Source organism: Alosa pseudoharengus, unplaced genomic scaffold, assembly GCF_046254945.1.
Source record: "Alosa pseudoharengus isolate Yale_2024_CS ecotype anadromous, Long Island Sound unplaced genomic scaffold, YU_APseudo_1.1 YU_APseudo_1.1_scf_11, whole genome shotgun sequence".
NCBI lineage: Eukaryota > Metazoa > Chordata > Actinopteri > Clupeiformes > Clupeidae > Alosa > Alosa pseudoharengus.
Window position 1 is genome coordinate 28,898,625 of NW_027468576.1, and position 12,055 is coordinate 28,910,679.

The 12,055-nt window shown below is 49.2% G+C and overlaps 1 protein-coding gene across 1 annotated transcript in view; it reads left to right on the forward strand.

The window, feature by feature from the left end:
• The window catches only part of insrb (insulin receptor b), an 89,736-nt gene that overhangs the window by 15,319 nt on the left and 62,362 nt on the right, over positions 1 to 12,055 (forward strand). Inside the window, exon 2 of the mRNA XM_076278738.1 lies at positions 1,709 to 2,257. Within this exon, the coding sequence (XP_076134853.1) occupies positions 1,709 to 2,257 (549 nt within the window). The remainder of the gene's footprint in view (positions 1 to 1,708; positions 2,258 to 12,055) is intronic.

The following is a 12,055-nucleotide window of genomic DNA, read 5'->3' on the forward strand; positions in this document are numbered from 1 at the left end:
TGCCATCATCGCTGAAATGCATCAGAAAGGGAAGACAAGGACATCCACCCTTTAAAATGATGTAATACAGAGGAAGGGAGAAATCCCTCCTTGACTGGAAACTGTGACAGTGAATATTTGTGTTGTAAAATGCATGAGCCTCCTGCAGTAAGCAGTCTTAAGTACAGTTCCCCAGCTTAAGCCATCTTAACATATTCTGGTGAAAAATGGGGAAAAACCTTCTGAGGGGGTGTGCGGAGAAAAGAAAGCATAACGGTGGAGAACAAAGCAAGCAGCATCACCGTAATCTCTTTTGTAATGAGCAGGAGCGCCGTAGCAGCGGCCAGCAGCCACTGAGCGCCGTGCCGCACCACGCCGCTCCACTCATTATCATCCACTGGCTCCATCAGCAGATGCTTGCAGCGAGCGAATCCTCACCGCTAATGAATTCTCCCAGTCTCATCTATCAACGCGCAGCTACACACACACGCGCGCGCACACACACACACACGTATACACTCACATACACACACACACACAAAGGCTCTGTAGATTATGAATGAAACGAAGGGAAAGCTGCCTCCCAGGCCTCTCGTTCTCGTGTGTGTGTGTGTGTGTGTGTGTGTTTTCTTTCTCTCTGTTTTTTTCTCACTTGTTGTTGAGCAGACAGGGCTCAACGTCAGTTAGCACCACAGGGAGCCAGGCACAGGCAAGAGACTTCAGTGGGGTGCTGAGGCGCTCAAGTGCCTCGGCAGAGCACAGCCAGTGTGCGCGAATAAACAAACCCTGATGTAGCGAAATGAGGAGCTGGAGAGAGTGCACTTTATTTAAAGATGCTCTTTACACATGCTTATGACTCGGCCGCATACAATTTCACCCGGACTAACCCGACGTTGAAAAGATAAGCTCCAGGGTTGGACAAATCCTTTTCTTTTCTGTAGCTTGTCCACTGGGCAAGTGAAGGTCCTATTTCGCCCAGACCTCAGATGCGGTTGCCCAGTGTCAGTATCCAATAGGCCTAGATAATAAATCAATAAATTAACTAATTGCCTGGTTGGTAATTGAACATAATAGTCCTACATTTTTCAGATCACAAAAGCATTGGTTTGCATTGAACTTATGATTGACTTTTATTTATATACATCAGACGTTTGGGGAACCACAAACCGAGGGACAGATTTCCCTTGTCTTTTACTGAGTCCCTGCAATGGCTGCAGGTTTTTAGTTGTTTAATACCTTAGTTAACATATCTGTGTGGACTAGATTTACTTTCAATGCACAGTATTAGTTTATTGATGTGCAGCTTAATTGTCATTAATTCTGGTAAACATTTCAGTACATTTACATTTTTATCCAGCTGTAACATTTGTTGTTATTCTGTTCATGGCTAACATAAGCACTTTTTGGTCAGCTCTGTTCTAATCACATAGTAACTTTGCTACATCATTGAAAAAATTATAGCATTTATTTGAAATGTATTTATAAAAATGTATTATAAATATTATAAAAGTTATAAAAAAAAAAGTATTTTCACTCTTACATTTTAACCTTCCAACCAAAGCATTTCTTTGTCAGTCAGTCCAAATGCAGATGTTTTGTCCAAAGCAAAATACCATGCAGCAAACTACGATCTTTACTTATACTATGTCTACTAGTGTTACTGTTTTAAGATGTTGTAATTGTGCTTACTGTCACAGTTATACTTACTGCAATCTCTTTGCTTCTACAGTCTGTCCCAGCATTGATATCCGGAACAATGCAGCCAACCTGACCCTGCTAGAGAACTGCACGGTGATCGAGGGGCACCTGAAGATACTGCTCATGTTCAAGACTAAGGCGGAGGACTTCCGCGGCCTGACCTTCCCCCGGCTGACCGTCATCACCGATTACCTGCTCCTCTTTCGCGTCTACGGCCTGGAGACCCTGAGTGACCTCTTCCCCAACTTGACGGTCATCCGGGGCAACAACCTCTTCTTCAACTACGCACTGGTCATGTTCGAGATGCTCCAGCTGAAGGAGATTGGCCTGTACAGCCTGATGAACGTGACCCGTGGCGCCGTGCGGCTGGAGAAGAACCCCGACCTCTGTTACCTGTCTACGCTGGACTGGTCCAAGGTGCTGGACTCGGTGGAGGACAACTACATCGTGTCCAACAAGGACAAACGTGAGTGTGGCGACGTGTGTCCCGGCACGGTTGGCGGCAAGAAACACTGTTCGCCGACCACCATCAACGACCACTTCGGAGAGCGCTGCTGGAACCAGGACCACTGCCAGAGAAGTGAGTAGCCATTCTGTTTTTCCTCTTCGTCGGGTTGGAGCTCTTGCGTAAAGTGGTGCTTTCATGGATGATTTTGCTCTGAGTTTTTGTAGGTTTCTGTCTACATGGCAGATTTTAACCTAAGGAATCAGAAGATTGATCATTTAAATGGCTATGATACGTTTTTTATTTACATATTGTCAGTCACGGTTTCAGCCTATAGTTAATTCAGGCGTTTAGGTTATACACAGATACGGTATCACTTCTTGCTTGGTGCAGCATGGTGCTCAGTGCTCCCCATTGACCCCTTTCTATGGTCATTTAGTAACATAAAAACCTGACAGCCTGTGTGGGTCCATTTGCGATGCAAAGCTCCTTTAGCGGGAAGGGCCAGCACACACGAGAGAGAGAGAGAGAGAGAGAGAGAGAGAGAGAGAGAGAGAGAGAGAGAGAGAGAGAGAGAGAGAGAGAGAGAGAGAGAGAGAGAGAGAGAGAGAGAGAGAGAGAGAGAGAGAGAGAGAGAGAGAGAGAGAGAGAGAGAGAAGAGAGAGAGAGAGAGAGAGAGAGAGAGAGAGAGAGAGAGAGAGAGAGAGAGAGAGGAGAGAGAGAGAGAGAGAGAGAGAGAGAGAGAGAGAGAGAGAGAGAGAGAGAGAGAGAGAGAGAGAGAGAGAGAGAGAGAGAGAGAGAGAGAGAGAGAGAATACAGAGAGGAGGAGAAAAGCGATCTGGGGAAAAAAAACAGGCGGCTTCTGCAGAGATGCACGGGGCCTGTGCCAATACAGATCTCACCTGCTGCCCCCTCCTGCTATCTCCTTCGCTACTCCTCTGACGGGTCGGCATGTGCTCTCCACGTGTACTTGTGGATGATTCACCGTTGCAAATCAATTAGAAGTGGAATTAGCGTTTGTTAGGGGCGGGTGGAGAGGGAGGGAGACGCACATTGATTGTAAGTCAGCGGTGGCCACCTCCGTGCGCTCATCTACGCCCCTCACATCCCATCCGCCAAGGAAAACCTCCTCTGACCGAGAGGCCCGGCGGTGGTCTAACTGCCCCGGGAGAGACCGTTGAGGAGCTTCAGAAGCCCCCCCCCCCCCTCTCTCTCCCTCTCTCTGCCTCAAACGGTGGTGTCCTTTCAGCTTGGAAAGGGCAGCGGAGTGAACGCGATGCCCCTCATCTCTCTCCAGCTGTCATGTGATAGGCACTAGTTTTAGTCAAGTGTTGTGTCAAAGCGCGAGCCATTTCGGGATCATGATGCAATGCCTCTCGGCACAGGGGCGAGACGCACTGAGGGAGGGAAGAGAGAGAGAGAGAGAGAGAGAGAGAGAGAGAGAGAGAGAGGGAGGGAGGGAGGGAGGGAGAGAGGGAGAGTGTGCAAACGAGTGTTCCCCATTCTCCCGCTCACACGTGGCTCCCCCTCACTAGCGGGTTAACCCCAAAGTATGGGGGGCGAAATGGGCTGGAAAGGGCTTTCGTTTCTTTCATTTGGTTTCACTCCTGAGGGTGGACGGCGGTCCCTCGCGCGGGGCCACCGCTGCGCTGCCCCCTCTCTGGCCCCCTAAGCTCAGGAAAGCGAGAGGGAAGCGCGAGAGGAGAAGTGGAGAAATTGAATCGGGTTGTGAAATCCTCCACCGTATCCTACTAGTGTCAACATGCAGTGCCCCAGAAATGTTCTTTGTTTGTGTGTTTTCATTGTCATACCAGGTTCATGGAGTTCAACCTGGTATTTGCATTCTCATTTCAGAGCTGGAACTTGTTATCTGTTTAAAAAAAAAAAAAATCTAAATTAGTGTAAGGTGTTGAGCTGATTGATGCAAAATGTAAACATGTAAATTATCTAGTAGTAGTTTTATTTCAGGTGAAATTGGCCTGGACATGGAAAATCTCTGATATACTGCTGCCGTAGATTTGCCCTCGTCCTGATCCACTGTTAGCGTAGCGCTGTATTTGTCCCTCACTCTCGCAGCAGTACGAGTCGTAGTAGTGGATGTCACCCAGCCAGGAGGTGCAGAGGAGTGGTCAGACACGGAGGGCCCTGCACTCCGTCTGTGTGTAGAACTCCCGTCTGTTTTTACAGCTCTGAAAAACGAGTGGCGAGAGACAACGGGCGAGTGCGTGTGAAAGAGAGAGAGAGAGAGTGAGTGAGTGTGAGAGAGAGAGAGAGAGAAAGAGGGAGATGAAAAGGAGAGAGAGTGAAAAGAAAGGAAGGGGGGGGCTGGAAGACGGCGTGTGAAAGCGGTGGGCTAGAAATGTCTGTCTCTTTGGAGAGTAATGGGCACCAGATTGGAGGGCCAGATTGGCGCTGACGAGTGGGTCGTCGTGACTCCTTCAAGGTGCTCGCCCGTGCTGAGTGGCCTTTGGCAGGACCTATACCGTGCCCGTCGGCATCCGTGCCAGTGGTCATGAGACGAGGTGTCTCCTGATCCATTTTCCTCTGCCCTTTCGTCATTCACCCCTGCTACGTCAGCTCTCCTTCTCTCTATCCTTCTCTCTTTCTTTCTCTCCCTCTCTCTCTCTCTCTCTCTTCCCCCCTCTCTTTCTATCTCACTTGTACGGTTCAGCACTCTCCTTTTCTCGTTCAGGTGGCTCATTTGAACTGAACCGTTTCGCAGATGAGAGCTTTAATGGAACTGGGTCAGTGTCTTATCAGGACGGCATCGGCGCGCCAAACCGACACACTCTCGCCCTCTTGCCAGGTGTGCGCTGTGTACGGCGGCCCGCCGAGCGAGCATTTGAGGACGCTTTTTAGGAGTTGTTGCGCGAACATCGTCTTCTCTTATGTCATCGGGGAGGGTCCAAGGCTCACAGTCTACAAAAACAAATGGAGAGAGGGAGAGAGGGAGAGAGAGAGAGGGAGAGAGAGTGGGGACTAAGAGGCACAAACAGATCCCCTGCACAGATAAGCCCTATCTTTTCCTCTGGCACACACTGTTCTGTTGTTGTGAATGTTGTTTGGCTGCGTTGACATCGGCCTCTTGCGCAATGGAGAGCTTTTCAGGTCAAAGTTCGCCAGTGTAGAGAGGGAGAGAAACCGAGAGGGAGGGAGGAAAACAAGAGTCAGGGGGAGAATATGAGAGAGTTGGGTCTGTTCCTTTTGTTGTTTTTCTTCCCTTTTATTCCTCACCTCTCTTATTCTCTCTCTCTCTCTCTCTCTCTCTCTCTCTCTCTCTCTCTCTCTCTCTCTCTCTCTCTCTCTCTCTTTATCTCTCTCTCTCTCTCTGAGCTCCCTCTGTGCTGTGGCAGGGCATTGTTCGTTATGGCTGTTTATCGTCCGCAGGAATACTGTGCAGTTTTACAGTAGGGTAAACAACACGGGTGATTTAAAAAAAAAAAAAAAGCCTCCACTTGGAAAAATGACAATAGCTGCTTTGGTGTATGTGTGTGTTTGTGTCTGTCTGCATGAAATGAAACTAAATGATATATGGACTTATATGAAAATGTACAAATACTCTCTCTTTCTCTCTTTCTCTCTCTCTCACACACACACACACACACACACACACACACACACACTTAAAAACTTGAGAGACAGAACTTTCTCAGCCGACTGAACATGTGTATGACTGAGCACGGGTGAGTTTGTCATCTGCCGCATGGCTGTGTTCAGGTTCCTTCTCTTTCTGTCCTCCTGTTGTCTTTAGTGCCAATTAACCCCCCCCCCTCCCTTTCCTCTTCCCCCTCCCTCCATGTTGCCCCCTATGATTCGGCTTTTAAAAATAATTTCCTCCTTCCTCCAGTGCACGCCTGCAAACAGGCCATGGGTCATTTCAGATTTATTTTTGCGTCCATAAAACGTGGTTTCCTCTCACTGTTAGCCACTTCAGCTTCGCCAACCCCCCCCCCCCGCCCACACACACACACACACACACACACACACACTCACTCGGCCCAGAGGTTTGTGTTATTTCTTACTTAGGTGGAAATGCCACAAGTGAGGTGAGGAGTGGGACAAGAGAGAGAGAGAGAGAAGGGAGAGGCAGAATGGTAGAGAAAGGGGAGAGGGTGAAAGAGGGAGGTAGAGAGGGGGTGCAAAAACAAAACAAACAGAGAAAAACAAATGGCAGACGGCTTGTCGGGGTTTTTGACCTCCCAGGTGCACACACACACACACACACACACACACACATTCCCGCCGGAGCGCGCCCCCGGAGTGCGGTGAAACCTCCGGCATTCCTCACGTCCTCAGCGCACATCTCCGGCATTCCTCTCCCTGAGCGCACATCTTCAGGGGGGGACGACGAGCCAGGCGTCTCGGCCGTGTTTTTCCACCCTGCTGCTCCCAGGGCTTTGGCCCTCTAGTGCCCCTCTGAGATAGCACTGGCACACTCTGACCTGTGTTCGCTCTGGTCTCTCTCTCTCACACACACACACTCTCTCACACACACTCTCACACACACTCTCACACACACTCTCACACACACTCTCTCACACATTCTCTCACACACACACACACACACACACACACACACGAACACAGATATGGAGCGAAATGGTTTTGGATTTGTCAGTCAAGCTCAGCGTTAATGCCCGATTTGCTCGACACACCAAAGCAGCACCAAAATAATAACAGTCTGGTTGTCAGTAACCAGGCTTCTCTCAGGGGAACACATCAGAGGAAGCTATTTTAAGTCGAGCGTTTGAGGGGGGAGAAGAGAGAGAGAGAGAGAGTGAAAGAGAGAGAGAGAGAGATTAAAAATTGCCATTCACAAATTGCAAGCTGGGTTATGAATGAATTGCCAGCTTAAGAATATACAGGATTTGCCAAGGCCTGGCTAACGAACTGAGTCCTGTAGCTTCTGTTTGGGAATGTGTCATCTGTGGCGCTCGAACATTCTGAGAAATATTCCAGTGCTTGTCTAACTCACCACACAGAGGTAAGCAAGCACAAAAACCAAACACTCAAAAACAAACATTGCCACATTATGAAGGGGGTGGTGCATTTGACGAGTTCTGTGCAGGCAGAACTCCATTCAGAAGCTGCAATGAGCAGCAGTGGGTATGAAGTCATGAAATGAGACCAACTCATGCAGAACGGTTTGGAAGCGTGGTGTGAGACCAGAACTCGTGCTGACTTGCTCGTAAAGAGTCAAAACAAAGTGTTCTTCTCAGGGTCCTTTGATGAAGCCAAGCTTTGAGTCTGTTTTCATCTGTGAATAACTTTTAGCCAGCTGTGGGCTCGACAAGGAGGAAAAAGTTTCTTTTTCAAATCTACAACATTTAGCTTTTTACTATATCTTTTTTATTTCAAAGAATATGCCCTCCAACAATACAGCAAAATCAAAATCAGCAGCAAGCGCACTTCAGCCGCCTTCACCTGCATATGTTAGATGACTTCTGAAACAAATCGAGCGCTTATGTTAGCTGAAACAAATCGAGCGCTTAAAGCCAATAATGTTGGCACCGCTGCCGCAAGACCCCGCCGCTTTTGATGATCAAGGGGCGGCGGAGGAATTTGTTGCGTATGAAGTTAATAAACCTCCAGCTAGTTTGCCGGATGCGGCGCTAATCCGGCCGGCCCCGGCAGCAGGCTCGCTGCGTTGCCCCGCCACCGGGGTTACTACAGTTTAACCGCGTTTTTAACGGCGACTTTCCCGTCAGGGCCTGCGAGGCACGGACCAGAGGCCCTGTAAGGGAGGGAGCTTAGGGGCAGCACACAGGGTCCCTGCTACAAAGAAACAGAGCATTTACAAGCAGGAATTCCTGGATGGTTACTTTCATGTTGCACTGCAGAAGACAGGAGAGCTGTTAGAGAAAGGGGGGGGGGTGGGTGGGTGGGTGGAAGTACGTCACGCACTGCAAGACCCACGTAAGAGTGGAGAGATATAGTCTGCCAGCTGTGCGTAGGAGAGGGAACGAGGGAGGAAGAGAGAAAGAGGTGTGTGTGTGGTGGGTGTGTTGTGCATGAGAGGGTAGTGTGTGAGTTCTCCTCTTTTACTCACCCCCTGCTGTCTCCATCTTATCAGATGTGGCATAAAAGCCCTTCCTTACTCACCTGCCTCTGTGGGGGGTGTGAGATTGAAGTCCCAGGGGACCTGCCAGAGGCAGCTCTCCCTTTATTCTTCTTCCCACTCTTCCCCCCTCTTTCCACTCTTTTCTTCCCATCTCCCTGTCTCCCTCGCTTTCTCCGCAGCACTCCACACTCCCTCAGTCGCTTCTGTGAGTTGCGAGTGCTGCATTGAGTGTCAAACTCCACAGAAGCAGTAGCAGTGTGTTCTGCTGACTTGATGATGACACACACACATACACACACACACACACACCACTATCACCACAACATTCCCAAAGTGCCAGAAAGGAAGTTCTCAGCCTCTCCCTGGGATTGTGCGGACACATTGTGCTATCTGATGAGCTTCCCATGATCCTCCTGTTTGGTCCTAGTACCCACAACCCATATCGCCCGAGCCTTCCCCAGGACCCTGCCCCCAGCTCCGAGCCCCCCTGGCCTGGCCTGGCCTGGACAAAACACTGGGCTCTTTGATGACGCACCCTCTGCTGCGGCTGCCTTCGCCTCAGATACACACACACACACACACACACACACACACACAGGATGAAGAACCAAGTGTCTGTGAAGCACACACAGTCCCCGCTGCATGAATGACACTATTGATCCCGGCCGTATCTGCGCTTCCGGTTGCCTCCTCCTCTCATTGGCTCCCTGGCCTCTCCTAGGTTCTGTCACCACCCGATGACTAACTGACTGACTGGCCTGCGGCCTCTCGCTTGCTTTCCTGCCAATCACTCCCTCACTACTCACTACTTTGCGTTGTGCCTCTGAAGGATGCAAGGTGACAAGGGCACATGCTTGATTTGTAATACAGTGTGTTAGGTTCGGTATACTGCACATGATATGAGTCAAGTCAAAGTCATGTTTCAGTTTGTGTCCAGGAACCAGCAATTCCTCCCAAGTTTCAGTATTGGCAACTGTGTTGCAAACCTGGGCTTTGGTATGTAGTCACATGAGTATGGGAGTGTGAAAAGGTCATTATAAAGGAAAAAGTCTTGCTATTTTCTTTTGTATCTAACTTCTTCTGATCAGAAGTGGCTGGTTCCCATGTACTCATTTACGTTATAATATGTTTACGTTACTGTCTTGTCTAAATAAATAACTGAATGAATGACCAAGTAAATAAAACGTAATAGTCCTTTGTGTACATTGTGTTCTGTAACTGTGAACCAGATACGTGCTGCAATGGTGATTCCTCAGCCTTGACCATCAGCTGGAGGTCAGCCATGCAGCTGAGACCCCTCAGAGGCTCCATAGGCCCATGACTTTGTTTGTGTTGCGTTGACTTGCCATGTAAGCAGGGTGTTGAGCTGGACGATCTGGCCTTCCACGGTGGTGCATCTGTTGTTACTGACCCTCACAGTCTGTGGTCGACGTGGTCTTGTCTCTTGTCTTGTTCCCTATTTGATGCTCCTTCCCTACAGGAGACTGGCTGAGGCAGGCCCGATAGGAGGAATGTTATTGGAAGAGACAAGACTCCCACAGTACCTCTGTGTTGGGGCAGGAAAACAAACATTGATGACCGAGTTGGCGAGAGAGCTCGCAGTAGTTCTGAGACTCTCTGGCATTGTGAGAGATGCTCACCATTCATCTGAATGAATCCGTGTGTGAGAACATCCCTGGCGTTCTCTAGAGGGCCAAGTTAAGTGTCATAGCACTAGATGACTTCTTAGTCCATTTGATCGTCGCAGCTGCGGCACTTTTTATAACACACTGGCACGTAGTATCTCAGTACTCTTTTGTCCATAAAAAGGCACGAGGATGTTCCAGTCTCTCCCTCACACACACACACACACACACACACCTTGGTCATGTTCAGCAGCTCTGATAAATAGCCACAAGAGAAAGCTAAGAACTCCCTACAGCCTTACCGATAGGGCTGGGGTAACACCCCCCCCCCCCCCTTCCCCGATGACCTCCTTGTCGCCTGCGCTCAAACGTGCATTGGTACAGGAGGTGGGGGGATGCGGGAGAGCTGAGTTGCTCTACCCGTTGAACTTTGATCATTTTCTCCACGCTCCTTTGAAGGTACCCCATGCTTTCGATATAATTAGTGTTAGTCTTGGGCTGGCCTGTGTGTGTGTGTGTGTGTGTGTGTGTGTGTTTGTCTGTGCCTGTCTGTGTGTGTGTGCGCATTACTGCATGTGCATGTTTTTATTTAATTTAGTAGGCCTACCACTTACCATATCTGTGTTTTGTAGTTTGAATTTGTGGTTACCTTGTTAGTATTTGCGTTAGCTTTAATTCCTCCAATTTTATTTTATTGTGTGTGTTTGTGTGTGTGCGCGCGTGCGTCCACGAGTGAGCGAGAGAAGCGCTTGCGATGGCCATGTGACGCAGGGCTCTGTTTAAGATGTGTGGACAGGAACTGAGGGGCCCCAGCGGGAACAGCTGCTGCAGATCGATTGGCTGCCTTCCGCACACGCCAGCAGCAACCTCCTGGAGAAGGAGAGTCCGGGTCCACATGCGCACGTTTCATTGATCCGTTCAGCGCACAGCGCATCACAATGGCGCCTCTAGCCCCACCCCCAAGGCCAGCAGCATGTTGTTGTGCGTCCTGCATTCTCCCCATGAACCAGTCATAGTGGGCTTACATTCTTTGCGTTGTTCCCTGTGATCTAGTCTATGTCGCCGTTTGTTCCTCTGGGAAGACGACAGGAAACGATATGTGTGTGTGTGTGTGTGTGTGTGGCAAAGAGAGCGACAGAGAGAGATGGAGAGACAGACAGACAGAGCTGTTGTGATGGCACACACACAGACACAGAATAGTTTGCTCCCATCAGGGTGTGTATTTGAGCTGGAGGATATGGATTGTCTTTGATCAGTCACAGTGATATGCACTCTGTGTGTGCCAGTGTGTGCAGTGCACATGTCTGTGCGCTATATGTTCTGTTTTTAAGAATGGGTTTTGCCCGCTGCATTTCCTCCCTGACGGACTGCGTGTGTGAAGTGTGGTGTGGTGTGGTGTGGTGTGGTGTGGTGTAGTGCATTGCAGGAGAGGCAGCCTCTGTTTGGTGTGATTGTAGTGTTACACTAGGCTCCATTCATTAGCACCGGTTCGCCCCAGGGGAAACGTGGAGGAGGCTCGCATTATCAATGACTGCTCTTTAAAACAGCCGCATTTGCATAGCCTCCCTCCCAGGCTTGCTCTCTCTCTCTCACACACACACATACACACGCACACACGCACACACACACGTGCACACACACACACACACACACACGTGCGTTAGCTCACTAACTCACTCGCTGACTGCCTCGTGTACCATTCTCCTGCAGCTGTGCAGGCTTGCGATTGGTCCCGGCTCTGCAGGCTCGATGAAGAAGGCTGCAGGCTTGGAGCCAGACTGCATGATGCATGTCAAGGGCTCGAGTTCATTTGAGGGAAAAAAGAAAACAAGAAAAACGCATAGTGCACGATGAGTTTGAATTTGTTTATGATTGGGTTTTGGTGCCAGATCAAATATTTTTACAGTGCTCTCCATTATTCAGAGTTTATTTGGATGTGTTGTAATGGTACAAAGCCCTTGGCTGTAAAGCGCATATAAAACAGCTTCCTCGATTTGTAGATTGAAACAAAACACATTCAGCACTTCCATGGAAGACTCTGTCATTTGAATATAGGCCATCAGATCATGACGGCTTACATGTTTGTGTTTGTGTATTATCAGAGCCATCTCTGAGAGCTTTCTCATGTTGAACACCTGGGATGTGGCCTATTCGTGTAGTCTAAACATGGTATTTTTAACAGCATGCGAAACAGCTGTATGCAGACCAGCTCTTTCGGAGGGTCTTGGGTTGATGTGTGGTCTCGGA